Genomic DNA, 26,168 nt, shown 5'->3' with positions numbered 1-26,168 from the left:
AAGAGCAGAGGCTCAGTAGGCTAGTTGACTTGCCCTAGGTCAAACAGGCATGTGTGAACGGACAGACGGGTGAAAATACCCCTGCCTCAGAAAATAGGTTTTCAGGAGACCTTCCCCTCTCTCAGATGCCGTCTCTGTGTCTCTGTTAGCTGCCTTCTCCCGTGGAAGCGCTGTAGCCTGCTTCCTGGGTTCCTTGGCCTTGGAGTGTTACAGTCGCACGAGATCTTGCCCACGTGCTCGCTCTGAAGAAGGCTGGGGTCCTGACCTCCCTAGCCTAATTGCTGTGCGACTTTGGGTCGCGGCCCAGCCCCGCTGGGCCTCACTTTTTCCACCTAGTGCTTAGGGGAAGTCCCGAGTAGGTTAATTCTCGAGCTGGATGTCTGGGGTGGCGTCCTGGAGGCCCCGAGAGGGCTCACCTGGAAACAGCAACTTCACCCTGGCCGCGGGCGGGGCGCGTTATGTAACGGGGTGCGCGGGGCGGGGCGCGCCGCTATTCCGGGCGCCGCTATTTTTAGCCCATTGATGAGGCTGCGTCGGCCGCCACCGCCGGGATTCCGGAGACGTCAATGGGCGCGCGTCACGGTCCCCGCCCGGCCTCCCGCCGGGGGAGGAGCTGGGGGCGGGGGGCGCGGGCGCGGCCGGAACCGCGGGCGGCGGGAGCAGGAGGCGGCGGCGGCTGGCCATGGGCGACCCTGCGGGCCCGAGCGGGGCGCGAGCCCGGAAGGCGCCGGCGGAGGCGCGGGCACAGCCCGCCGGGCCAGGTGAGGGGCTCGGGCAGCCGGGACCTGCATCCGTCGAGCTCCGGGGTCAGCGCGGTCCTCTCCTGCCCGGCTCGGGGCGGCCAGCTAGGGCCGTGGCCAGGTCGCCTCGTTCCTCGGGAGCCAGCAGCGCAGGGCGTCCACTAGGGCCTGGGGACAGCTGTGTCTCCAGAAGGTGGTCTGAGGGGATGCACCGCGTAGCCCCCTCGCTTGGACACATCCCCCTCCTCCCGTTTGTTGATAAGTGTCCGGAGGGTCTAGAGGTGGTTCCATGGGAAGTGGCAGCCTAGGGTTGGGGCTAGTTACACTGGTGGGCAGGTTCCCAACAGGTGTCCGAAGGTGCTGGTGGACCCAGGGCTCCGTGTGCCTGCACTGGGCCATCACCCACAGGGGGAATGTTCACGTCAGTGACTCGGACCAAGACAAGGAAGCCAGACTTGGAGGTGAGCGGACCTGAGGACAAAGACAATGCGCTGTGCTAGGATTCTGGGTTCTGATGATGGTGTGGGCATTCACTGGCGAGGCAGACAGCTCTGATAAGGGGAGGCCTTGGCTGGAGCTAAGACCGTCAGTTCGGCTCGGCCGATGCCTGACGCGGAAGCTCACCTACCCAGCCACAGAGCTTCACACCTGTGCTGTAGGGGGGACTCAGAGACTACATACAGTGCAGGCAGGTTCCCAGGTAGCCGAAGAGAAGGCACGCCTGGCCACGGGCTCCCAGGTGTGAGTGTGTGTGTGTGTGTGTGTGTGTGTGTGTGTGTGTGGAGGCTGGGTTCTAATCACACAGCTCTGACAGTGCCGAGCTGTATGGCCACCAGCAAGCATCTTAACCTTTTTAGGCCTGGTCTCTCTCAGTGAATGACGGCCGCAGTCCCTTTCTTATAGCACTGTGGGGCCTGTAAAGTTCTCAGCCGTTGCTTTCATGTTGTGACCATCGTGCAAGGTAGAGCTGTGTCCAGGCCCATCAGGGCTTCAGGAGCCCTGCCACCCGTGCCTTGTGGCAAGTAGGGGTTTTAGTTAGGAGGACACTGAAATGCTTCATAGGGAGGGCCAGCAGGTTCCTGGTGGGTCCCTTCAGGGCCTGGCTGGTCCTAGAGGGAAGACTTTTCCGACTGAATCAAAATTGTGATTCAACAAAAAAGGGAGACTCGTGTTTCTGTTGGATCTGTCTGCCAGACGGAGGGAACAGCCCCTTAGCTGAATGTCCCTGCACCTAGCTGGCCTTACCCTCAGCTCAAGTGTAGGCCTGTGTGGGTCAAGCCTCACCACCCCGTCCTACCCACGGGCCCAGCACCATCTGGCTTCGGTGCTGGGCAGACAGCGCTGTTTTCTAGTAGGGAGATAGGTGACAAGTAGGAAGTCAGCTGGTCCCGTGTGGAGTGAAAACAGGTCAGTGTGGGGGTGGTGTAGGTCGTGGAGGTTAGGAAACCTGGTGCGTGTGGAGGGAGCAGACAGACAGATGTGGGCAGTGACTTTCCTGGTGGAGGAATCGGCCACGGCTGTGGGTGGTGAAAGGAGGCCTACGTGATCGGCGCCCATGGGAGGGATGGTTTGGGAGAGTGCAGGGTGGTACTAAAGCAAGCTGGCGCGCGTGCCCTTTGAGACGACCTTCCCCTCTTTGGAGTCGCCTCAGCCCTGGGTTTGCCCTCTACCTGGGGCTTGGAATTGGTAGGATCCTGTTTGCAGCTGGGCCCAGGGTGCTGGCTTGCTCAAGATGGAAACCCCCCGGGCCCCTGGGCCTTCCCCTGGCTTGGGCCCTCAGCCTCGCTCTCCGTAGTTGGAGGAATGCTGACCGTGACCTCGAGGAGGGAATTTTGATCTAGGGATGGGATGGGCTCAGACAGCTGTTCTTCAGAGCTGTGAATCACCTGGGCACAAGGTGCCAGGCTATGGCCGCTGTGTCACCAAGAGAGGCAGACGGCCTCGGGCCTAGTCCACCCTGTCGCGGCCGGTAGTTCTGTTTATGGAGCTTGGGAGGATGGTGGCATGCTTCCTGTGGGTAGCAGGCTTGCCACCTGCTTGCCTCCCGTTCCTGACTGGAGGTGCCTCGGCTGTTCCTCGCCCATGGCCTTCCCTTCCGGCTGTTACCCTCTGACGGGGATGCTAGAGAACCAAATCCAGGGCCTTACGCATTCAGGCAGCTGCTGCACCACAGCCACTATTTCTTTCAGGGAAAGTCTGGGTATCGGCCACAGGCGTGTCCCTTAGCTGGTGGCCTTGGGGCAGAGGTCAGGAGCATGTGACCCGCTCGGGCCTTCCCCTATCTTGGGCCTTCCACCTACTGTTGTGGAAATAGCCACTTCTTCTTTCTCACCCCTTTGGCCTGCAGCACACACCCGTAGCTTGAAGGCAGCACCTAGCTTTTTACTCTTCCCCTCCCCCTTGGCTCCAGGGGGAGGGGAGAATGATGGCGAGTGGAAGAAGGGAGTTGGAGGAGAGACAGGAAGCCTAGGGTCCAGTGCACAGCCGGATTCTACTCTGGAAGCAGAGGGCAGGTGCCCACAAGTGTCTAGGAAGGGACCAGAGTCTAGAGTTAGCCTTGTCTTTCTTTCCACCTCCCCTTGCTATGCTGGGGATTGAACCTACGGCCTAGCCCCTGCTAAACCAACAATTTACCATTTTGCTCTCCGTTCCGTCTTGAGCTGGGCTCTCATTGACTTGCCTACCTCGGGAACTGGCTTTGAGTGTGTTCATTTAAGACCCCCCCCCCCATGATGACAGGAGCAGTCTGTGTGCTGGGCCTTGTTTTCCGAGGCAGGTCTTCGCTATGTAGTGTTGGATGGCCTTGAACTCACAAAGATGCCCCTGCTTGTGCCTCCCACCTTGGCCTGTTAGAAAACCGTCTACATTTAAGCCTAATTACAGCCTGTTGCTGCTTTAGGGATGTCAGCTGCAGATTGCCTTCTCTTCACCACGAGGCAGGAGAGGCTGTTGTCTGTTGAGGGGCTGTGTGCTGGAGTCGGAGTTTGGACTGGGTAGTCTGGTGCGCTTCGCCTCACTCCCTGGCTAGGGGCTGGAGTACCGTCGTAGGACTTCATAAGAGTCTCCTTGCTTGGCTTAGAAGACTGGGCTCCCTGAGACCAGTGAGGCTCCAGAGCCGCACTCCCCGGGGACTTCTGGGCTCCGGGGCTGAGCTGGAGGCCTGTAAGGAGGGACAGGCGCCTTCCCTGCCCTTGCGAGGGTCACCTTCCCTCTGCTGCACATCCCTGTGTCCCCAGGACCGGCAGGCAGGCAGGAGGCCGGGCGCAGTGGCCGTATGCTTTCCTGGCTCCGACATACCCAGATGCTGTGCACTTTCACGTTCCTCAGAGCCATTGCCTGCGTGGTCTTGTGTGCTGTGTGGCCCGGGGCCTGCCCCTGCTCCCCCCACTGTCTCCGGGTGTTGTCTCCAGGAGCTTGTCCTTGCTCCTCACTCATGCTGTCTCCCTCTGTAGGCCACCATGGACAGAGGCCAGCCCCTGCCCCTCCTTGGTGACATGGCTCGGCCCTGCAGGCTGCCGGGATGGTGTGAGAGTTGACAGCGGCGTCCTGTCGGCCCATGCAGAGTGGTGAGTACTGCTGCTGCCCTTGGTGCACCCTGGGGCCCTTGAGCAGCAGGTGGGGTAGGGTGGAGGCAGAGGGGGGTGCGGGGCGCCTGGAGAGGATGTGGTCTGGGGGCTGGCAGGGGATGCCCTGCCGGGGGTGGCAGGCGGGTGAGGTTGCGAAGCATGGGAACATCTGATTTCTTCAGAGTGGGGTGTTGCGGGGGTGGGGACAGGGAAGCCTGTGTTCTCAACAGCTTGGGCCGGAGGCTCTGGGTCCCAGTCTCACGGGTGGATGAGGGAGGAGCTGACAGAAGCTCTCGCTCTCGAGGCGGCCTGTGCATGGTTCCAGGAAGCTGAAGGGTGGGGCGGGTAGCTGAGGGCTGGGAGCCTAACAGGGCCATGTGGCTTTGAGGCTTGGCCTGTTTCCAGGTGTAGGTACGGTACCGGGGAGGGCCGCCCCTGTCCCCAGGGCATCATCCACCAATATGAGAGTGGACGTCCCACACCTGTGGCCAACCCCAAGGTGTGCTTGGCCATCCCGCTCCTACCCCCTTCCCCCCTCCCCCGTACTGAGTTAAAAGGGCAGGGGCTTCTCGAGGTCCGGCCAGGAGAGAGGCATTGCGGAGTGAAACTGAGAATCCGTGTCTGTGGGCTCCGGGGATTCGGCCTGGCACTCTGGACATACGCGCTGGTACTCTCTCCCCTTTTCCTTGGGACATGGGCTGTCGTCAAGCAACAGTCCTTCAGGTTTGGGAGAGTCTAGAGCCACTGTCTCAGCCTTTAACACTGCGGCGCCTTAACACTGTCGGCCATGCTGTTGTGGCCTCCGACCGTACAATTAATTTCGTTGCTGCTTGATAACTGATTTTGCTACCGTTGTGAATCACAGTGTGACTATCTGTGTCTTGTGAAGGTTCCGGGCAACCCCGGGTAAAGGTCATGAGGCCCCCTAAGGGGTCACGACCCACAGGTTGAGGACCACTGTTCTGGATGATTGATGGCTTGTTGTCTCCGCCAGCCCTGCGCTTCATATAGAGCGGGTGGTCAGGCTGCAGAGTCTTGTGGAGGTAGCTAGAGTAGGAAAGACGGTATGCAGTCAGCGTGGAGGGTGGCAGAGGAGGCCTGGGAAAGGAGTGCCGGGCCGAGTGTACACTGGGAGACAGCTTCTGTTACGATGGCAGGCGCCATGACACCAGCTTGGGGGTGGGGACAGGGAGAATTACTGTAAGTGGAAGGGGCAGGTGACCCAGGACACGTGGGCTCTGGAGCACCTGAGTCAGGGTGACAGCAGTGGCCAGGTGTCCCCTTCCTCTTGGCTCCTTTCTGCCCCCAGCCCAGACCTGGCCTCCTGAAGACCAGCTTTCCCGTCGGGGACAGCATTTATGTTTGCTCTGTTGTCTGGGCGATGTGACTGGGTGGAATTCCCATGTCAAATACATTGCCAATGCCACCCTGAGGGGCCGTCAGCCAGGGCCCCGTGAGTGTTAGCACTGCAGTCTTGTGACGTGGGCACCTGTTTGCCAGGCCTGGGCACGGGCCCAGCATCACGCTCAGTCCGGGGCTCCCGTCAGCTGACTATTTTGGGCTCTTGCTAACCTGGGCCAAAGTCAGACCCCAGCCAAGAGGGCCCTGAGGCGGCTGTCCCGGTCCCCAGAGGCCAGCTCTGGTTTCTGCTATATAAACAGAAGAGGACACACTGGCTTGGAGGCAGTCCCCGTCCAGAGTCTGCTCAGCCAGTGCATGGCCTCAGCGGGCAAGGACAGGCTGGCCAAGCTGCCACAGTCCCCCACGGCGTTCCTTAGCCTGTGGAACGAGCCCCAACCAGCCCTGGATTTGTCCTTTGCTGTCTGGGTTTGTGAGGACAAGAGCTGGTAAGTTGGGGAGTAGGGACAGAGGCACAAAAAAACTTGAATATTTGGATTTTTTCCCCCATTCTGCCCATCCTGCCAGATGGTTCCATTGTGAGTGGCTAAGTCCTTTGGCTTTGAGGGGACAGAGGAGGAGGAGGAGGAGGAGGAGGAGGAGGAGGAGGAGGAGGAGGAGGAGGAGGAGGAGGAGGAAGAACAGAGGTAGGCAGTCCTGAGAATGGGTAGTGTAGTGTGTCTGCAGTTGGTGATGGACAAACGACTTGGGAACCCTTCATAAGTGACAGTGCAGATGGGGGGGGTCGCAGATTTGCCCTCTCCTTCCTCAGAGTCGCCCACAGAGTGTCTTTCCTCGGGCAGAGAAGGGAAGGTGTCTGTTGGCCCGTGTCATGGTTGCTCTCCGAGTGGGCTCCCTCTGCTGCAGGAGCCAGCAGCTGGGCAGAGGGCAGACCTCGTGCTCACCCCTGTCCCAGCCTGCTCTCCTCGCCCTGTCCCAGATGTTCTGGGTGCTGAGAAGCAAGTCTGCGATGAAGCCAGCTTGCCTCAAACATGCTCCCCGGGACCTGGGCCAGAGACAGCCTCTTACGTGGGAGGCTCCTATGCTCTCCTCCTCCTTGGTTCTTAAAAAAAAAAAAAAAGTTTCCCCTTTCTGAACATGTCTCTAACTGGATCCAGAGCTGTCACTAAAAATACTTTAACAATAGGAAAGTGTGTCGGTCTTCCGGCTGAGGCTCCTTATCGGGGAGGCTTTATTTTGGAATTTGACTTTGTGCTGAGGAGGTTGGGGGGGGGCCTGGGGCAGGGATCAGGGAATTTTGTGGGTGTGGGAATTCTGTAGGTAGTCGGGGACGATCCTTGGTGGGGACTGGCCAGTAGAGATGCCCCCAGAGAGCTTGTAAGGAGGGAGAGATGAGGTAGCCTTTCCTCCAGGGCTTTGAGCTGCCTGTGTGTGCCTACTCAGATTGCCAGTTCTCCTTGAGGTCTAACCTTATTCCTGCATACCGAGTATTAATTTCTTCTGCCTGGGAGGACTGCAGGTGGCACCCGCAGCCGTGCTGACTTCCTTCAGTAATCGGCTTTCATCGGGCACTTGTTGCATAGAGACCTTGGAATTTTCCCGGCACTGGGGAGAGCTTACACTGCTCCTGTTTTCTCTCACTCAGCCCCTCAGAGGGGGTGGTCTCCGTCAGGGAGAGCATAACCCTGGCTCCTGCTCTGTCCTTGGCATCCGGGTCCAAGTGCTCTTACCCGGTGTTTCAAGCTTCCTCCCCTCAGGGAGCCGAGTTCCACACATGGACTATACAGCGTCTGCACATGGGGAAATGGTTTCCAAGGGGCTGCAGGATATGGCCAGGTTTCACTACAACATCTGCTGGCCTTGGGTAGCTCTTCCAGGGATTGCCTGCATTGAGGGATCAGGTGCAAGGTTCGTGGGCTAACCTGGAAACTCAAACTGGGATCCTGTTTTTTTTTGTTTTTTGTTTTTTTTTGGGGGGGGGTGTGTAAAAAGATATGCCCACTTCAGGGTCTTGGAGAAAGCCCAGGATCTCAGAGGCAGAGACCTGGTATTGACCCTTCACCTGGGTTCCCAGAGCTGCCCTGGGAAGCCCCTGAGGCAGAAGGTAGCACTTCCCTGCCCACTGGCAGGGCAGGAAGCGGAAGTGGCTTGGTCAGGGCTGGTGGCAGGCTCAGGGGCTGAGCAGGGGAAGGTCCCAGGGCTGCTTCTCAGTGGAAGGAAACAAGGCTCACCCCCTCGACCTCCCCCATGGGAAGAGCATGGAGGCTGTGGGTGGGGCCGGTGCCTTCCACAGGGTGGGGCCCAGCCCAAGGGGCATCGTGGGAAAGGGCTGTAAGAGTCCACTTCCCCTATTCCCTGTTTACCCAACTTGGCCGAGGAATGACAGCAGACATGGCTAGCTCAGGCTGCCTACTGTTGAAGAACAGAGGCCGCAGAGGAAAAGGCCCCCTGCAGGAGTGGGTACCCTGCTGAACACAACCCTCACACGTGGGTGGGAGTGGGCCTGAGCGCGACTCTGTAACTCCCCGTCAGGCTGCCTGCTCCCCCAACACCATTTTCTGGGGCTTGAGTCGCAATGCATGCACCAGGTGGCCCCTGAACTTGCGGTGATCCTCCTGTCTCAGTGCTAGGATTACAGAGGTGCGCCTCCAAGCTTTGGGATGTCGTCCTGTTGCCGCTCCTTCTAACTCCCTGCGTTCTGAGCAACTGCCGAGGGGACACGTGTGTGTGTGTGTGTGTGTGTGTGTGTGTGTGTGATGAGAAACAGCTTCTGTGATTCCAGTCTAACGAACTTGAGCTCAGTCGAGTCCAGCGTGTCTGCAGCCACGTGAGGGAGCGCTTCCCAACCTTCCTAAGGCTGCGACCCTCAGACACCGTCCCTCGTGTGGGGACCCCAGCCATGATTTAGTCTTGCTGCTACCTCATAGCTGTGTTTTTGCTACTGTTATGTTACTGTAAATATCCGAGTTTTCCGATGCCTTTAGGCGACACGTGGGGTGGGGTGGGGGGGCTGTGATGCACAGGCTGAGAACTGCTGTCATAGGTTAAAAGCTTGTGAATGTGGTCTCTCTAGAGCCAACACGCTCGGGGCACAGTCATCCCAAGGAGGGCCTGGCGTGCTTGCAGCCCTCCGAGACACCTGGAGCAGACAGGCCAGGCCCCAGTCTGTGGCGCATTCACAGGACCTGGGGTCAAGGCAGCATGAACCCTGTGCAGCAGGAGTTATGGGGTCTGTCTGGAAAGCGCAGGCTGTAATTTTAGGCTCAGGGCAGGCAGGAAGAGGGCAGAGTGGATGGCTTCAAGTGTGCTTTCTTGCCTGAAAGTCTGGCCCTTGCTTAGTGTCTTGCTTCTGCACTTGACCTTAAGGTGAGGAAAGCCTTATTGAGAGTCAGGTGGCCCGGGAGTGAATGAAGCTGGTGATGGCGCTGCAGACATGCCCGGCACTGGGAATTACCTGAAGGACCTCACCTAGGTGCATTGGTAGCTTGGGCCCCGGTGTGAGGCCCGACTGGACAGCACTGGCCTGTCTCTGCACTGTCACCTCTCCCTGATGAGCAGGAGCCTGGGATGCCCCAAGTCCTTTATACCTCCGGTGTCTGTGCCAGGTTCCGTGCTCCATCGTGGTCCCCACACAGGAGGCCGCAGCTGTGTCCCCACAGAAGGACCGTCCTTGTTGGCAGCACGTGGTGAGTTCAGGCCCTCCAGCCTCACACTGGAGGCGGCTGTAGCACCAGTTTCTCCTACAGCTTTACGGCAGCAAGATGGCAGCCTCCAGAGAGGCTCGAGGAGGTTGGCCTGGGTGAGCCTGCAGGCTTGGGGTAGCCAGTGAGGCCCCTGCTGCTGGCACATCAGCTTTGCACGCTGATCTCTGCCACTTACGCAAAGGCAAATGGTGTGGAGGGAGAAGGATGCTAGAATGGAAGATGGGGCTTCAGCACGCCTGAAGAAGACAGGACAGTGTGCCTGCCTTTGCCGGAGGGGAGGACCCTGCCAGTGTGTTTGCTGGCATAGCAGGAGTCATCTGGGAAATCGGGGGAAGCGTCCAGGGCTGGGTGGAGAGGTCAGATGGGGAGCCGGATGTGATATAGCCAGGGATAAGACTATATAGGTGATGTGGGGAAAAGATTCAGGATGGCTCTAGTTGGCATCTGTCCACACTCCATCCTTCCTCTGGTGGCCTTTAAGTTCTTGGGAAGGCGGCGTGGGACAGTCCAGAGCTGTGGACTCAGTCACAGCAAGACTGCATGCTGGCTTGGGGTCTCAGGCAACTTCTGCAGATCACTGAATGGCAGCAGCCATGTGCGAAAGCTGCTTCGTATGCAGGGACGGTGAAGATCTGGAAAGAGGCGGCAGGCTGGCATGGACTCCCGGTGCCAATGCCAGGCAAGCACTCTTCTGCTGGGCTGTGCCCTCAGCCCATTTTAAAAACGGGTACGGCCAGAGGGAGGGGTTGGGTGTTACAGGCAGTCTGCTACACTGGTGGCATTGGTTGTGGCTGGCAGCAGAAGTGGCGTGGCGGCAGAGATATTTCAAAGAGAATTCCGGGTGGGAAAGTCGAGAGACTGAGATGCTCTTAATCCCTTCCTCTCTCTTCCTGTGCTGGACTGGGATGGGGCGTGTGTGGGGTGAGGCAAGCCTAGAAAGGCCCCAGGTGACTGCAGCCTGCCCTGCCCTCGGACACAGCTCTGACAAGCCCCGCCCTGCAGGTGTAACTGGCTAAAGCTGCTGTCTCCGCTGCTGCAGGAGGGGGTAGGAAGGCAAGCGTCCTTATAGGGACTGGGGCAGGGAGCTGGCGGGAAAGCGGGAAAGAGCTCCTTGCACACGGAGGGCATGTCCGTGGGTTCGAGACCCCAGAGTGCCACCACCTAGCTGAGTGACCTTGAGCAATTGCCATTATGTCTCCGAATCTATTTATAAAATGGGGAAGGGTTGGCACGAATTTGGAAAGATTTCTCAGGCTCCACCCGGTTCTGAAATTCGGTAATTTCTCAACTAGGGGCGCAGCCATCCTGCGAGGGGCTAGAAAGGCCACTGGGGAGAAGCCAGCATCGTGCAGAGCAGAGCCCGTTCGCCCATCGGCAGGGGCGACGCTGGGGTTCTAGCTGCCATTACACCACCTCGTCGAGGCTGAGGCAGAGGCCCAGCCCACCTCCCATCTCCTGGGTGTGTCCCAGAGTTGCTTGCCTAAGCCCTGACCTGCTCTGGCTGCCCAGGGTGGCGGAGAGGGAAGCCCCAGGTGTCCAGGACAGGCCGGGGTAGTGGTGGGCAGGAGGGAGAAGGCGCGGTTGGCACCGGGAGCAGCTGGAGGGGAGGAGATGCTGTTCCGGGGATGCCCTGCGGGCGCGACTTCACAACACCCCCTCCTCCCGGGCGGTTATTTCGGACCCCGGGACCCGATCCCGGGTCTGGCTTGGGGAGCTTAGTGGGTCTGGAAGCTGCTATATTTAGTCGGCGCAGCGGGCGAGAGGAAAACTATTTATAGATCAAACAATCCGCGCTCCCTGCGTCAATGGAACCCCGCGTGCGTCACGCGCGCAGACATTCCAGGCCCCCCCTCCTCGCCCCGCCCCCTCGGGCTCCCCGTCCCCGCGCCGCCTCCCGCCGGAACCGCGCCGCCCCCCGCGCCCTTGTATGGCCAAAGCTCGCCGGGCCGCGTGCGTCAGTGGCGCCCCCGCCCCTCTCCTTGCGTCACGGAGCGCTTAAGAGGAGGGTCGGGCTCGCCAGGGGAGCCCCAGTGCAGGAGGCTGCGAAAGTTGGGGGAGTGTGCGAGGAGGACCGCGGAGCGCGCGCCGGACCAGCCAGTGACTGGGTCGGGGCGCCGGTCCCGGCCAGGGGGAGCGGGAGCCGGCCGGGTAGGTACCCCGCGGGGAGCGTGCTTGTGTTTGCGGGGTTAGTGCGTGGCAGATACGGGAGTACGCGCGGGCGGAAGGGATGTCTTCGGGTCGGCTTTTGAAGAAGATGTGTAGGGCGCAGTTTTGGTGTTAAAGGTCGCTCTTGGGGGTCTGGAGGTTTGGGGGTGGGCAGTGAAGAAGGCTCTGCAGGGTGATCGGTGCCGCTCGGCAGTGGGAGGCTTGGCCAGCAGTTTTGTTTTGTGCCCAGGGCTCTGGGTTTGGGTGCTGATGGCGGGCTGGAGTTGCCTGAGCGTGGTGCGGGGAGCGGGTCCACGGCAGGGCTGCAGCGCTGTGGGGGCCATCCAGCTCCGAGGAGGATTCAGTGTCCACGGGCCCCCTTCCCAGGCCGCCGCCCCTCTCCGCAGGTGTTCGCTTAGCACTCGGCAGGCTGTGCCTAGGTTTTTCCATTCCCTCGCTTTTCTGTGTAAGCGGTGCAGAAGACCTGGACCTTGCCGAAGGAACCGGCTAGCGAGATCGGCTAGCTAGATCGGCGCGGTGATTGCTGCGCTGGACTAAGCTGTCAGGCAGGGCATGTGTAGCTACCGTAGGAAGGACTGTTTGAGCTGTAGCCTGGTGCACTCTGGAAGAGGAAGAGGGGCACGTGAAGTCTTAGCGGGGTACTGACCAGGGCAGAACCCTTCTGTCAATCAGGCAGGCTTGCAGATCACCCCAGTGGTCCCTGTTGAATCCGTGAGGGAGGGTGCAGCCTGAGGCTGGTTCACCTAACAGGTGCAAGCCACCCTGTTGCCAGGACCTGCCCCAAGCCGGATTCTCCCACTCCCTCCTTCCCTCCTTCAGCCCCGCCTCCTCTTCCTCCTCCTCCCTCCTGGATCCGGAGCCCGTCTTCCCCGCCCTCCCCCGCCCCCCCAGGAGGCTAGGTGCAGGTCTGCAGCCTGCGATGCCGGCTGTCTGCCTGAAACAGGGTAGATTGGATCCGGATGTAGAATGTCCAAGTGGAGAAACAGGATTTGAATGAAGCTGGAACAAATGTTCCGTCCTGACTGGCTGCCGCCCCTTTTCCTCCACCCCCAACCCATCCCTGCCCAGGCTCCTTGCAGGCAGAGGCAGAAGTGGCCATGTTTATTTGTCACAGGTGCCCTGTACCTGAGGGACGTGCCACAGGGCAGGCAGGGCGGGAACTTGGGGCACTGTTGTCTGGGAAGTTGTGTGTGTGTCCAGGGGTGGTGATGTCCTGTCCAGGCGCTCGGGGCTCAGGTGGGGTGGGAGAAATGCTAGGACTACGGGGCTTCAAGGGCCAGCAGGTGGTGACAGCCTTTGCCCCAACTACCCCACCCTCTGGTCTGGCTTGAGTTCCTGCGGGGCTTGCCTTCCCGAGTAGAAAGGCTAGAACCTCACAGACCTCAGGCTGGGAGGTGGGAAGAGGCACCGGTCCTCCAGCTTTTCCTCTGCAGGACTTTGAGCACATGTGAACGCAAGGGCCTCCCAGGAATGCTCTCTGATCATTCAGGTGCTTCAAGTTCGGGTGTGTGTGTGACCTTTGCTGAGCCCCTGGATGCTCGGAAACAGATGTCTGCCTTAGCAGAGGGCCACAGGCAGGGACAGGTTGTCTCTGTGCACCCACCAGTGGGCTCCTCTGCGCTGCCGAGTTAGCTTGTGTCTGCTGCTGTTAGGAAAATGGCCGGGTGAGCGGAGGAGTTCCTCTTGGGAGCTGTTTTTTCTCCTGCCGTCCAGGGGCTGCTCTCTGGGTCTTCCTGCTCGGTTCCTCACCTCCCTTCGATATGTGGGACTTAATTATGTGTATGTGTGTGCGTGTGTGTGCCCATGAGAGTAGGTGTGCTACAGGGCTAGAGGCATCAGATGTCCTTGAGGCTGCGGTCCCAGGTGGGTGTGGGCCGCCTGGTGTAGGTGCTGGGAACTGGACTCAGGTCCTCGGGACCCCGAGCCCTTTCTCCAGCCCTGTACTTGACGTTTGAAGACCTGCAGCCCATGTTACTCAAGCCTTTGAGGAGCTGGGGTCAGTGAGGAGACTCGGTGCCCCCAGCTCCCAGAAACACCCAGAGCTTACAGAGTGGGTGCAGGGCTGCGGTGCCGGTGGGCGCAGCCCCCGGGGCTGAGGTGGGGCTGGAGTCTGCTGCTGCTCTCTCCCTGGTCTCTCCAGAAGGTCTGTCTCCACAGGCCCTGTGGGGTGGGGGTGGGGTGAGGAAGGGGTGTGCAGAGCCTGGGAGTGTATTCCCAGGAAGTGCCTGGTTGAAAACTCGGCAGACCTGCTCCTGGGGGCTGGGCTGAAGCCCTGTGGGTTGCCTCTCCCAGCCCCCACCCATGAACAAGGAGGCCGGGGGTTGGAGGAACACAGCTTCCCCCTGTTCCTGCAGGGAAAGGCTGGCTAGATGCCTTTCCTAGTTCCCAGGCCACTGGGGTGTGGCTGGCCTGGCTGAGCCTCTTGGACTGGGTCTCTGCCCGGGAGCTTTGTGGTTCACAGACCGAGATAGTACTTGGGCTGTGGGGTTAGGACCCCCAGCTTCTGTGGTCCCGACACCCCGCCTCACTTCCAGGCCTGCCACCTGGCCGCCCTGGGTCTACCAAGCTTCTTCCTTCCCCTGCTGACTCCTCCCCTTCCCTCCCTTGGTCTCCTCCCTCTCCAGAGATGCCCTGTATCCAAGCCCAATATGGAACACCAGCAACGAGCCCGGGCCCACGCGACCACCTGACAGGTGACCCCCTGCTCCTCGACTTCAGCAAGCCTACCATGGACCTGGCCAGCCCCGAGGCGGTGCCCACCACGCTACCCAGCTTCAGCACCTTCATGGACGGCTACACCGGAGAGTTTGACACCTTCCTGTACCAGCTGCCGGGGGCAGCCCAGCCGTGCTCCTCGGCCTCTTCTTCCTCAGTCTCCTCTGCGTCTTCTTCCTCATCCTCGGCCACCTCCCCTGCCTCTGCTTCCTTCAAGTTTGAGGACTTCCAGGTGTACGGCTGTTACCCCGGCACCCTGAGCGCCCCGCTGGACGAGACCCTGAGCTCCAGCGGCTCTGACTATTATGGCAGCCCCTGCTCGGCCCCCTCGCCATCCACGCCCAGCTTCCAGCCACCCCAGCTATCTCCCTGGGATAGCTCGTTTGGCCACTTCTCCCCCAGCCAGACTTACGAAGGCCTTCGGGCATGGACAGAGCAGTTGCCCAAGGCTTCCGGGCCTCCACCACCTCCAGCCTTCTTCTCCTTCAGCCCCCCGCCTGGCCCCAGTCCCAGCCTGGCCCAGAGTTCCCTGAAGTTGTTCGCCCCGCCGGCCGCCCACCAGCTTGGTGAGGGGGAGAACTATTCCATGCCTTTCCCAGGCTTGGCACCCACCTCTCCAAACCATGACACTTGTGGCGGTCTGGATGCGCCTCTGACATCCACTAAGGCCCGGAACGGGGCTTCAGGTGCCAGCGAGGGCCGCTGCGCCGTGTGTGGGGACAGCGCTTCGTGCCAGCACTACGGGGTCCGAACCTGTGAGGGCTGCAAGGGCTTCTTCAAGGTAGTTCGCTGTTTTGGGGTGGCTGCGTCCTGTTGGGTGTGGAGTTGTCACCACAGTGGGATCTAAAGTAATCATTCTAAGGGTTTTCTTCCCAGCTAGTTCTGTCCTGCAGGAAGGGCATGGGTTTACCATCTTAGGGGCTTGGACCAGGGTACACAGATCTCTAGGGCCACAAAATGGCCTGGAGGCTCGAGGAGGGCAGAAGGTGCAGCCTGCAGCAGAGTTCAGGAACAGAGTCTAGTGGGCAGCCTCTGGTTCTACCCGTCCTGGTGGCAAGGGGGCCACGGGCACTTGTGTTCCTGGCACTGGATGAAAGGACCCAGGCAGAGGGTTCGGTGCTTGCAGGCTGGGGGTGGACTTGGGAACAGGCTGTGTGTTTGTCGCAGGGCTGGGTGCCTGCTTGGCTTCCCATCCCACCCTTCGCGCTGTCCTCCCTGCCCCAGGAAAGGCAGGTGGATGCCTGCAGACCTGCTCAGAACAGGTGTCTGGGCAGCCTTGCACACTCCTGGGCCCTGTCTTGGGTTCTGGGATCTTCTGAGGCAGAATCCTCTCCCAGTGTCTCCCAGATTCCCCCCCCCAGGCCCTCCCCCCCCCCCCCCGCCCTCGATTCCTTCCTCCCCTACACCCAAATGTTAGGAAAATAGCTATGAACAGAGAGTGCTTTTGTCTGCGCCGGCAGCAGGATCTGGATGGTCCCCTCCCCTGGGCACTCCCCCCCCAGCCCCATGCTCTGACAGCCTGTTCCGTGTTGCCCCCCCTCCAGCGCACAGTACAGAAAAGTGCCAAGTACATCTGCCTGGCAAACAAGGACTGCCCTGTGGACAAGAGGCGGCGGAACCGCTGCCAGTTCTGCCGCTTCCAGAAGTGCCTGGCTGTGGGCATGGTGAAGGAAGGTGGGTGGCGGGCCTGGGGCATCGCTGCCCGGCTGGGGAGGGGCAGCCGGGCTCACCGGGCGGAGGCAGCTGCCCCCTGCCTCTGGCGAGGGTAGGCAGGGGGGCTGCGTAGGGTACCGTGGTCTGGCCCCCCCCCCCCCGACTTCTCAGAAGTGTGTGCAGTGTGGCCTGAAGACCTCCTCCTGCAGCTCGTTCGCCTCCTTCCTCAATACCTCCCGTTCCTCTGCAGTGGTCCGGACAGACAGCCTCAAGGGGCGGCGGGGCCGGCTACCTTCCAAACCCAAGCAGTCCCCAGATGCCTCCCCCACCAGCCTGCTCACCTCCCTCATCCGGGCACACCTGGACTCCGGGCCCAGCACTGCCAAGTTGGACTATTCCAAGGTGAGGCGCTGCCTGCCCACCCACCCCACCCCTAGGAGCATACGCAGTGCCTCCGCAAGCGAGGAAAGGAGCTGCTCATCCAGGCCCACATCAGAAAGGAAGGGGCGCCTCTGCGCTGTCTAGTTGGGGAAATGCCCTGGGTGGCCATGGGGCGGGGAGCCAGCCACGAACAGCTGCCACGGCCCTGGGTTTTCCTGCGGGAACTGACAGGCACACGGCCCAGCCTGGGGCTCACCTGCACATCCCGATGCACGCCACAGCCGTGCGCGCTGTAGCCGCTGCAGGCGCGTTTGTGATGCTCAGCCCTTGGTGCTCCTTTCAGTTCCAGGAACTGGTGCTGCCCCGCTTTGGGAAGGAGGACGCTGGTGACGTACAGCAGTTTTATGACTTGCTTTCTGGCTCCCTGGACGTTATCCGGAAGTGGGCAGAGAAGATCCCGGGCTTTGCAGAGCTTTCCCCGGGAGACCAGGACCTGCTGCTGGAGTCTGCCTTCCTTGAGCTCTTCATCCTCCGCCTGGCCTACCGGTGAGAGGCCTAGCACCTTCCTGGCCCTGTCCCCACTGGCCCAGCCTGCCCGCACCCTGCCCTGACTGTGTCTGCCTCCTGCCAGATCTAAGCCCGGTGAGGGGAAGCTCATCTTCTGCTCGGGCCTGGTCCTGCACCGGCTACAGTGTGCCCGTGGCTTTGGGGATTGGATCGACAGCATCTTGGCCTTCTCACGGTCCCTGCATAGCTTGGCTGTGGACGTGCCTGCCTTTGCCTGCCTGTCTGCTCTGGTCCTCATCACTGGTGAGTGGCAGGCACCAGGCTGGGCCAAGGTTGTGGGGCTGTTGGCTAGGTGGCATGGAGCAGTTTGGGGCCCCTAGAGTGCCTGCGACATTGGGATGTTAGGACCTGCAAAGGGACCTAGCTCTGTTCACCCCTAAAGCCAAACCAACCTTCAAATGACCACAGACTCCTCAGGCTACAGTGCTGGGCGTCTGGCTTAGGGTCCTGTCAGACACCCAGCAAGGTGCACCCATGAGTTTTTCACATGCTGTCTTTGGGTAGCCAGCACCAGAACGAAGGACCAGCCTCAGCTGGGTTAGGCTCGCTCCCTGCTGTCTGTGTAAGAGGCAGCGCTCTGCCAGCCACAGTTCCTGTCGTGGTGCTAGCATGCAGAGCGCAGGGGACAGGATCGGGCTGAGTGTACAGGTCTCTGCCCTCTGCTTTCACCCCCACTTCCACTCAGATTTCTTGCCTCACCCCCCATAGAACACAGAAGAGTGGGGACCTGAAGGGTAGTGCGGTCTGCACCCACTCTCCCTGGTGGCACCCCCATGTCACTCCTGTGAGACTCAGGGTTCCTCAGCAGTGTGGAACCTGTATCCTGGAAAGCTGACTCGGGGTTTGGTTTTGTCTGTCTGTCATTCACACTTTCCGGGCCCCAGTGTCGCCCCTGAGAACAGTGGTTTCCAATGAGACCAGCCTGGGAAATGGGTCCCTGTGGGACACGCTGGGGGAGGCTGGGGGGCCGGCCGGGGGAGAGGGGTCAACGCAGAGCCTAAACTCTGCCCTCCCTGCTGCAGACCGGCACGGGCTGCAGGAGCCTCGGCGGGTGGAGGAGCTGCAGAACCGCATCGCCAGCTGCCTGAAGGAGCACATGGCCACGGTGGCCGGAGAGCCACAGCCGGCCAGCTGCCTGTCACGCCTGCTGGGCAAACTGCCCGAGCTGCGGACCCTGTGCACGCAGGGCCTGCAGCGAATCTTCTACCTCAAGCTGGAGGACCTGGTGCCGCCTCCACCCATCGTGGACAAGATCTTCATGGACACGCTGTCGTTCTAACCCTGCCCTGAGCTCCTGTGCACACCCATGCGTGCTCTTACGTCACCCATGTGCCTTCAAGCCCCCGGGCCCCCAGAGCACCCCATCCTGCCTGGCTTTGAGCAAAGACCGGCTCCCCTCCTCACTCCAGAAGAGGGCTGCAAGGAGCTCAGGACCAGGAGGGGGTGTTCGCGGGGGTGACCCCAATATTTGTCTCCTCCAGCGCAGCCCTGGCCTTCGTGGTTGTTTTTTGTAAGATAAACCGTTTTTAACACATACCGCCCTGCTGTAAATAAGCCACTGTAAATACAGACAGGAAGAGGTTGAGGCGGGGGCCGGGAGGAAGGGATGGGTCCCCCACCAGCCTGGGCAAGCCTTCCCAGCCTCCTTCCACATGTACATAACTGTCACTCAAGGTGAATGACAGATTCTGATTTATATTTGTGTATTTTTCCTGGATTTATAGGATGTGACTTTTCTGATTAATATATTTAATATATTGAATAAAAAATAGACATGTAGCTGAAACCGAGTTTGCGTCTCGCGTCCCCGCACGGTCGGCCCCCGTGATAGAGGATGGCAGTAGCGCTGACCGTGGCTGCTGGCGGTGAGCTGTAGGCTCCAAGGGCAGGCGATGGGAAAGCCCCCCCCCCAGGTCATCCCTCTCTCACACTGCACAGATGCTGCATGCTCTGCACATCGCCCATTGGCCTCAGGCTGCTGGTCCTCCCGCTCCACTTCCGAGGGTTGGGATTTCAGACCCTCGCCCGACACCTGCGTGTGGAGCCGCCCCTTAAAATGGGAAGCCTCTCCAAACTGCTCACCGCCGAGCCCTCGGTGAGGAGACCAGGCTGGGTTCAGGGGAGCGGGACAGACCTGAGGGACAGGTGGCCTCAGGCCACAGGTCTGTTTCTTAGGGCTCAAACTTTGGGGTAAATATAGGGCAATTTGTGATTTAGACTTTGATTTTTAAAAAGTGGGTTTTTTTTTTTTTTTTTGTTTTGTTTAATACTGGTTATGAAAAAGAAGCTCACGGTTTTAGCTGGGCATGGAGTCACATACCTTTAATCCAAGCATTCATTCGGGAGGCAGAGGCGGATCTCTATGAGTTCCAGGACAGCCTGGTCTACAAAGCAAGTTCCAGGACAGCCAGGGCTACACAGACCCTATCTGTCTTTAAAAAATAAATAAATAAATAAATTTTAAAAAAATGGAGAGACAGCTCAGAGGTTAAGAGCACTGGCTGCCCTTCCAAAGCTCCTGAGTTCAATTCCCAGCAACCACATGGTGGCTCACAACCATCTATAGTGAGAGCTGGTGCCCTCTGCTGGTGTGCAGGCACACGTGTGTGCGTGTGTATTGGCTCTCCCCTTCACAGCCTGAGTCCCGGAGATGACGCTTAGCTTGCCCATCTTGTACCTCCTGAGCTGTCTTTTTTATTTTGGGGTGTGGAGTAGGAGGGGCCTCACATGAGCTCAGCGAGCCCTCTACCACCATCCCGGAGCTTTTTAGAGTATGGTGAGCCTGGGAACTGCGGTCGCCAATGTTAATGTAGGTTTTGTTTGATCTCCGTTTTCGCTGTCCCCACCCTTGGCCAATCCCAGCAACGGGATCTGCAGCAGCAGTCTCTGGGTTCTCCGCAAGAAGATTGTTCTCAAGTCCTTACCTGTGCCCAGGTGTCCTACAAAGGATCTCCAGCTTACCGCTGACTTCGGGGCCTCGTGGCCAGGGCCTGGCACCTCACTGGCACTGCCTAGTGCACACGAGCTGCAGGCTGGCCCCTCGGCACTTGGGGAGAGATGGGGAAACACGAATCCAACCAACAGCATCCCCAGGCCTGTGACACGCTGGCGAGAGGCAGGGCCTGGCCACCCTTACCACGCTTAGCATAGACTCATCTCCAGAATCTCCCAAGAGCCCTGGAGGCCGGACCCTCCCAGCCATTCCTCGCCACCCTTGGCCCAGGACCCAAGGCAACAGGTCCATGGCCCCTTGACGCGGGACCTGAGTGGACAAAATGGGAGTCTGCTCTAGAGTCAGAAAGGACTGAGAGCGTCTCCCAGGCTCCACCCAATCGGAGACTCCCTCAGGGGCTCCACTCACACACCCGTGAGGTCTAGGAGGACACTGCAGTCTCAAGAAAGGCCCACAGGTGGGTGGCTTTGGCAGCCCCTGGCAAGCATGGTAGACGCTCCCTTGGGGCTGTGGACTTCCAAGCATATGCCCTGGGACACTAGCTGGTCCCCAGTAGCTTCACCAGTAACCCTAGCACCTGCCTCCACTTCCCTCTGCTGTTACAGGAGCCAGTGCCTCACCCAGCCTCAGTTTCCCTATCTGACAGTGCTTCCTGGGAGCAGAATGGTAGTAACTGACAACCAGACCAGTTTCCTCTCATTTTCCTTGCACGCCTTTAGCGCTGGAAAATACAAGAACAGGGTTGTCCCTGAGAAAGGCAAAATAATTCATCCTTCCACGCTGTGCGTGTGTCAGGCAAGGAAAATCTCTATCCTTACGGGACTCTGAGCTAGCGAACTGACGTCTGCTGGAATTTGGCCTTCCCCCAGCTGGGCCCTTTTCACTGCAAGGAAGTGGAGGCAGGTAAGGATGGTTTAGAACTCCTGACCCTTGTGCTTCTGTCACCTCACAGGATGTGCCGCTGTTCTGTTGCTCTTGGTTTTGAGACAGTTTCTCAGTGTAGGGAGGCTGACCTTGAACTCACAACAGCTCTCCTGCCCCAATCCAAGTGCTGGGATTGCAGGCCTGTACCTAGGTAAGTGTTAGCCACTGTATTTTCAAAAGAGGGTATCCTCTTCAGAGGAAGGAAACGGCCTCCCCAGGCTTCATAAGTGGCCATGCTGGGAGTGTGCAGTTTCTTGACCACTAGGCTGCCCAGCCCATGCTTTGGGAATAAAAGACTGTCTGCTGACAGCAATTCCTCTCCAGGCCTCTTGCACTTGGGGCGCAGGGTGGGGCTGACCTGCTGCTTCTGCCCCACCCTAAGGCTGGAGCCTGGAGGGAGGCCCTTTCTTTCTACCAGCAATTGGAAGAACTGGCCTCCAAGTCTTGCTTAGGGGCTGAGAGGGCGAACAAGGGGGCATTGAGTCTATTGGGGCCTCACAATGGTGGCTCTGTCCCCCTTGGCCGGGGGCTGGGCCCGTTTCCGATGGGGACAATAGTCAAAAGGCAGTGACGCTGGCAGGGCCTGGAATCCCGGGCGGGATTTTCCAAGTCCTCAAAGCCTGCTGTTTGTCCTCACGGGAGACCCAGGAAACCTGCCTCCCTAGTGGCCCCTGCCCACGCTGGGCGCAGCGCCCAGAGGCCCTGGACCCCGTCCCCAGCTGTGAGGCGACTGCCTTGGGACGGGGAGCTTCTGAAGTGGGCGCAGCAGCATCTTTTCTCCTTAGATCTGGGTGGGCGAGGGGCCTCTCATCGGGTCTAGACTCCCAGTCTCCATCCTGGAGGGAGGTGGTGGAGGTCAGCCTTGAGACGATGAGGAATTCTGAAAATCACTGGCAACTATGCTGGTGAAGAGCTGTGTACGGGGTCCAGTCTTACCCGGCATGCTCTGGTCTGTGGTAGTGGCCCCAGTGGTGGAGAGGGAAGCACGGGCAGGCTTGTGAGGTAGGAGACCACTTTGTGGCCCTGGGCAGTGAGCAGCTGTATGAAGCCAGGCAATGCTGTGTCCTGGACATGGGTGGTTCTGGATGGCCTCACATGAGAGTGGAACCAGGGATTCTAGAGAGTGGTAGCTTCAAGGTCTGAGTGAGCCCATCCAACAAGCTGCTGACTTCAGAGAGCCCGGATGGGTGGGCCTCCTCAGAGCGTGAGATCCACAGGCAGGCCTCTGCCTACCTCGATTTCAGTTATGTCCAGGCTTGGTCCTACCGCTCCACAGCTCAGCTACCAGCTTTTTCCCTTCAGAGGAACCTGTGCTCAGCCCCAGGTGTTTCTAGCCCTGTGCTGGGCACAGGTTCTCAGGATTCTGCCAATGCCCTTCCCTACCCCCAGGTTTTGGGGACTGTCTGAAGAAGGCCTTGATGGCTAGTGGAAATTCAAACTTTTGGAGCCAGTTGAAGGAAAAAGCGTATTTGCTGCCCCTTCTGAGGGCAGGAGACCCATTCCAGCCACACACACCTGCCCCAATCTGGATTCCAGGCTGGCCCTGCGTTTCTAGGGTCCCCTGCTTTGTGCCCGCCTCTGCTAGGCTCTTGCCTGCTCATCTTCCTCACCACTCTGGCTCCCCTCTTGTCCTGCTGGGCCTGAACCTGGCAGGCTGGGGGCCACCCGAGGTCTCTTCAAGGTCTGACCGAGACACTGGCAATGTCTTGCCTCCACGCAGGACCATAAATCAGGCTCCCTGTGGCTGTGGGGGTGGGGGGTGGCAGCTGAGCCAGTCAGGGGAGGGTGTTGAGGGGGCCTGTCCCAGCTGGTACATGCTGTGTTAGCAGGAAGCGGTGCCCAGCTGCAAGCCAGGCAGGCCTGGTGCTGACTGGCCCTGCCCATCCAGCCTGCGCCCCCACCCAGGAGACCAGCCTTGGGGGGAACCCCGGTGGTTCCCCGCTGTCTCAGGGAGCTGGGATACCATAAAGATAGACTGTCGAGGTTTAGCTGAGACCAGGGCCAGAGGAACAGTCCCCAGGGAGAGAAACAGACCCCCGACCTTAGTCGCAGTGGCAAACTCCCTCCGCAAGGATGGTCACGTAGACGCCTTCCCCCGGAAGGACAGATACACACACGCTCTCAAAGAAACAAATGCATAGCTTTTTCAGGGAGGTGGGGCAATCCGAGGGACAGACACACTGACACCCCAAGCTGGCCAGACATCCTGGCCTTTACAGCGCATGGACACACAGCAGTTGAAATGCAGGAAGGGCATATCCCCCCAAGTCCTGAGGCCACAGCCTGAAAACGCCGGCAAGCTGGGCAGGGAGGCCGGTTTGTGAGGATCTCTGCCACTTTCTCCACTTTCCCCTCTGCTCAGCCACTTCCTCTGCCATGGGACATCTCAGAAAGAGTGGGAGGTGGAGGATCCCAGGGGACAGATGTCAGAAGGGGACAGCTGGTCTTTGTCCCCCGCGGCCTAGCTAGAGGGTCAGCGGACAGGGTTCTGGCTACCCAGCAAGGCTGGCCACCGTCAGGAGCCCCCAGCCTGACGTCAGTCCCACTCATTGTTGTTGCTGGGGCTTGAGTCACGCCCTGTGACGCCACTAGGGTCAGCTCTGCAGCAGCTGGAGTGGCCTTTGGGGCCAGCTTCAGGGCTCAGCACTCCCCTGGGTACACCCCAGGATGAGGTGGGGCCATCCGAGGCCACATTCATCAGGCAACGCCAGCTGCCTGCTTCCAAGGACTTGGGTTAGTCTTCAAGGTCCCTCCCCAGGCCTTTGCCGCAAGCTCGCTGATAGCGCCCTAGTCAGAGACACTGGATGCTCACTGAGAAGTCCTGGGCTTCTGTCCCTGCCTGTCCTGCCACAGAGCTCCTGCTGCACCCTGAGCAAGGCCTCTCCGCCTCTTCGTGCCCTTCTCCAGAAAACCCTGTAGCTCCATGGCTTCCTGGCACCCCCGTCCCCGCTGCCCATTTGCTCAAGTTGCTGTCTTGTGTTCTCTGCAGCGACCTGGCTTTTCTTCTCCTGTCTGGTCACTTCCCACCTTTCTGAGAATGTGTCCTGCTACTTCTCCTCTTAACACTGGTGGATTTCTTGTCTTGTTTTACTTGAGACAGGGTCTTTCTTGCCGTGTGACCCAGGCTGGCTTCAGACTTACTCAGACTCTGCAGCCCGGGCTGGCCTTGAATTTTTGATCCTCTTGCCTCAGGTTCCGAAGGGCCTGTACTATAAGGATGGCTTCCCTCTTTGCTCTGAGTGTGTTCCTTTCCTTTTCAGGCCACCAGGGACCCTCCTAGGATGACAGCAGCAGCTGCCTTTCTTGCTCTTTCTGGCCCCACAGAGCCTGCTGTCATTTCTTCTGGACCATTTATTTTTCTTTTCATTTTTTAGACTTGCTAACTCTATTTCGTGTGCATGCGTGTTTCGCTTGCACGGATGTCTTGCACCACTTGCATGTGGGAAGAGGACAGACCAAATCCCTCAGAACTAAAGTTGTGAACAGTTGTGATCTGCCATGTGGGCGCTGGAATCAAACCTGGGTCCTGTGCAAGAACGAGAAGGACTTTTAACCATGAGGCATCTCTTCAGCCCTCAGACCATTCTTGAGGTTTCTTGGTCAGGTGTGTCTCCTGGATTGTCTCTGTTGTACGCCTTGGAACTCCCAGCGAGCTAGAATTGTTGTCTGTGTGGCGTTACACACAGATGCTGGACAAACGCTCTACCACTGCTCTGTATTCCCAGAACTCTTCTTATTATACTTTTAAAGATTTATTTAGCCAGTGCAGTGGTGCATGCCTGTAGCCCCAGCACTCAGGGGGCAGAGGCAAGAGGATTATCTGTGAGTTCCAGGCCAGCCTGGTCTATATAATAAGTCCAGGACAGCCAAGGTTACACACAGAAACCCTGTCTCAAAAAAAACAGATTAAAAAATTCTTGATATATTTTTTTCTTGCATGTATGTATATGTAGCATGTTTGTGCCTATTACCTAGTATCCTTGAAGGCCGGAAGAGGGCATCACATCCCCAGGACCTGGACTTGCGAGTTGCCATGAGGGTGCTGAGAATTGAACTCAGGTCCTCTGAAAGAGCAGCAAAGTGCTCTTAACCACTGAGTATGCTCTACAGCCTCTAGCATACTACTAACTTTGAGACAAGTCTCTCTAGTTGCCCAAACTGGTCTTGAACTCACTATGTCTCATTGGCCTTGACCAGCTGGAATTACAGTCATGTGCCACCAGTCCTGGCTAAACAGTTGTATCTTGGCCATTAGGGGTCAGGGTGTAGATCAGAAAAGTCATGCCACACACCGTCGTCCTTTCTGGCCAAGGCGGATGGGACCTGTGGTTTGAGGTGCCCTGGAAGAGGTCAGGAAAGTCTGAAGAGGCGAGGCTTGCCCAGCATGTGAAATCAGAGGAGGGGAAAGAATCAGCCTCAGTGATAGGCAGCAGAGGCCTAGTGGGGAGCATGCCTTGTGGAGCGGGGAGGAGGGTGCTGTGTGGAGGACAGGCATGCTATAGGCCTGTCATTCCAGCACTCAGCCGGCTGAGAGGGCAGTCAGGGGGTCAAGAATCACAAGCCAGCCTTGGAGAGAGGTTCTTTCAAAATCACCAATGCAATAGCAGCAGCAACAACAACAATGAAGTCACAACAGCAATGTGATTAAAACACACGGGCAGAGTGAGGGAAGAGCAGCTGTGTGGCCCTGGCACGCATCTTAGAGTTTGCAGGGACACAGTAGGGTACACGGACCGAGACACACACACACGGGAGGAGGTGGAGAGAGGTGGATGTTTACTAGACCCTTACCTCATTACACAGACAGCCCAGGAGCTGATGTCGGCAATGGGAGAGCCAGAAGTGCCGAAGGCTTAGTTTGAATCTGATCGCTGCAGTCTGGAGCCTCAAGAAAGGACTGACAACCAGCCCAAAGCAGTGAAGAATGCCCGGTACAGGCCCGTGAGGCTTTTCGTTTCAGAAGATCCACACCCGACTGGAGGACACCCACCGCACTGGGGAGGACCCTCGTCTTCACTTAATCTACCAGCGTTTCTCTCACCAGAAGCACCTTCACTGCCTCATCTGACTAATGCCTGGGGGAGGTCCACTCAAGCTGCAGCTGACACCGTTAACCATCACGGTGATCACTGCCGATCAGCAGACCTTTATCTTGCCTGAAGGGCACAGGTACGAAAAAGTCAGCGCTGAAGTGCCTGGCACAATGGCTAGCAAAGAGCTCAGGACAGCGTTGTAGCTTAGCGGTAGAGAACCCACCCCGGATGCACACGGCTCTAGGTTCAAGGCCCCCAGCCCCCAGGACACACCTGGTCCTAACCCTCAGGAGCCTATTGTACACCAAGAGTGTAAATCCTTTATCCCTTTCAGACTCCAGATCGACGTGGCGGAAAGTTGGCAAACATACCACGAATCATGGAGGTTCCCTGCTACACAGCAGGAG

General features: G+C 58.9%; 1 protein-coding gene across 4 annotated transcripts; it reads left to right on the top strand.

The window, feature by feature from the left end:
- The first annotated feature begins 660 nt into the window (after positions 1–660).
- Positions 661–18,637, top strand: Nr4a1 (nuclear receptor subfamily 4 group A member 1). 4 transcript variants are annotated; one of them, XM_060388571.1, is made up of 8 exons: positions 661–761; positions 4,193–4,306; positions 14,160–15,031; positions 15,795–15,924; positions 16,154–16,305; positions 16,628–16,830; positions 16,916–17,094; positions 17,874–18,637. In XM_060388571.1, the coding sequence occupies exons 2-8, from the start codon at positions 4,297–4,299 to the stop codon at positions 18,128–18,130; spliced, it is 1,803 nt and encodes a 600-aa protein (XP_060244554.1). In that variant the 5' UTR covers positions 661–761; positions 4,193–4,296; the 3' UTR covers positions 18,131–18,637. The 4 variants fall into 4 exon arrangements, with proteins under 4 accessions (XP_060244554.1, XP_021510095.1, XP_060244555.1 ...); XM_021654420.2 differs by lacking the exon at positions 661–761 and adding an exon at positions 831–1,201; XM_060388572.1 differs by lacking the exons at positions 661–761; positions 4,193–4,306 and adding an exon at positions 6,013–6,153.
- The last annotated feature ends 7,531 nt before the right edge of the window (positions 18,638–26,168 follow it).

The sequence above is a fragment of the Meriones unguiculatus genome, chromosome 8, assembly GCF_030254825.1.
Source record: "Meriones unguiculatus strain TT.TT164.6M chromosome 8, Bangor_MerUng_6.1, whole genome shotgun sequence".
Lineage (NCBI taxonomy): Eukaryota > Metazoa > Chordata > Mammalia > Rodentia > Muridae > Meriones > Meriones unguiculatus.
Note: the sequence above shows the minus strand (reverse complement) of the source record. Positions and strands in the feature narration are given on the sequence as shown.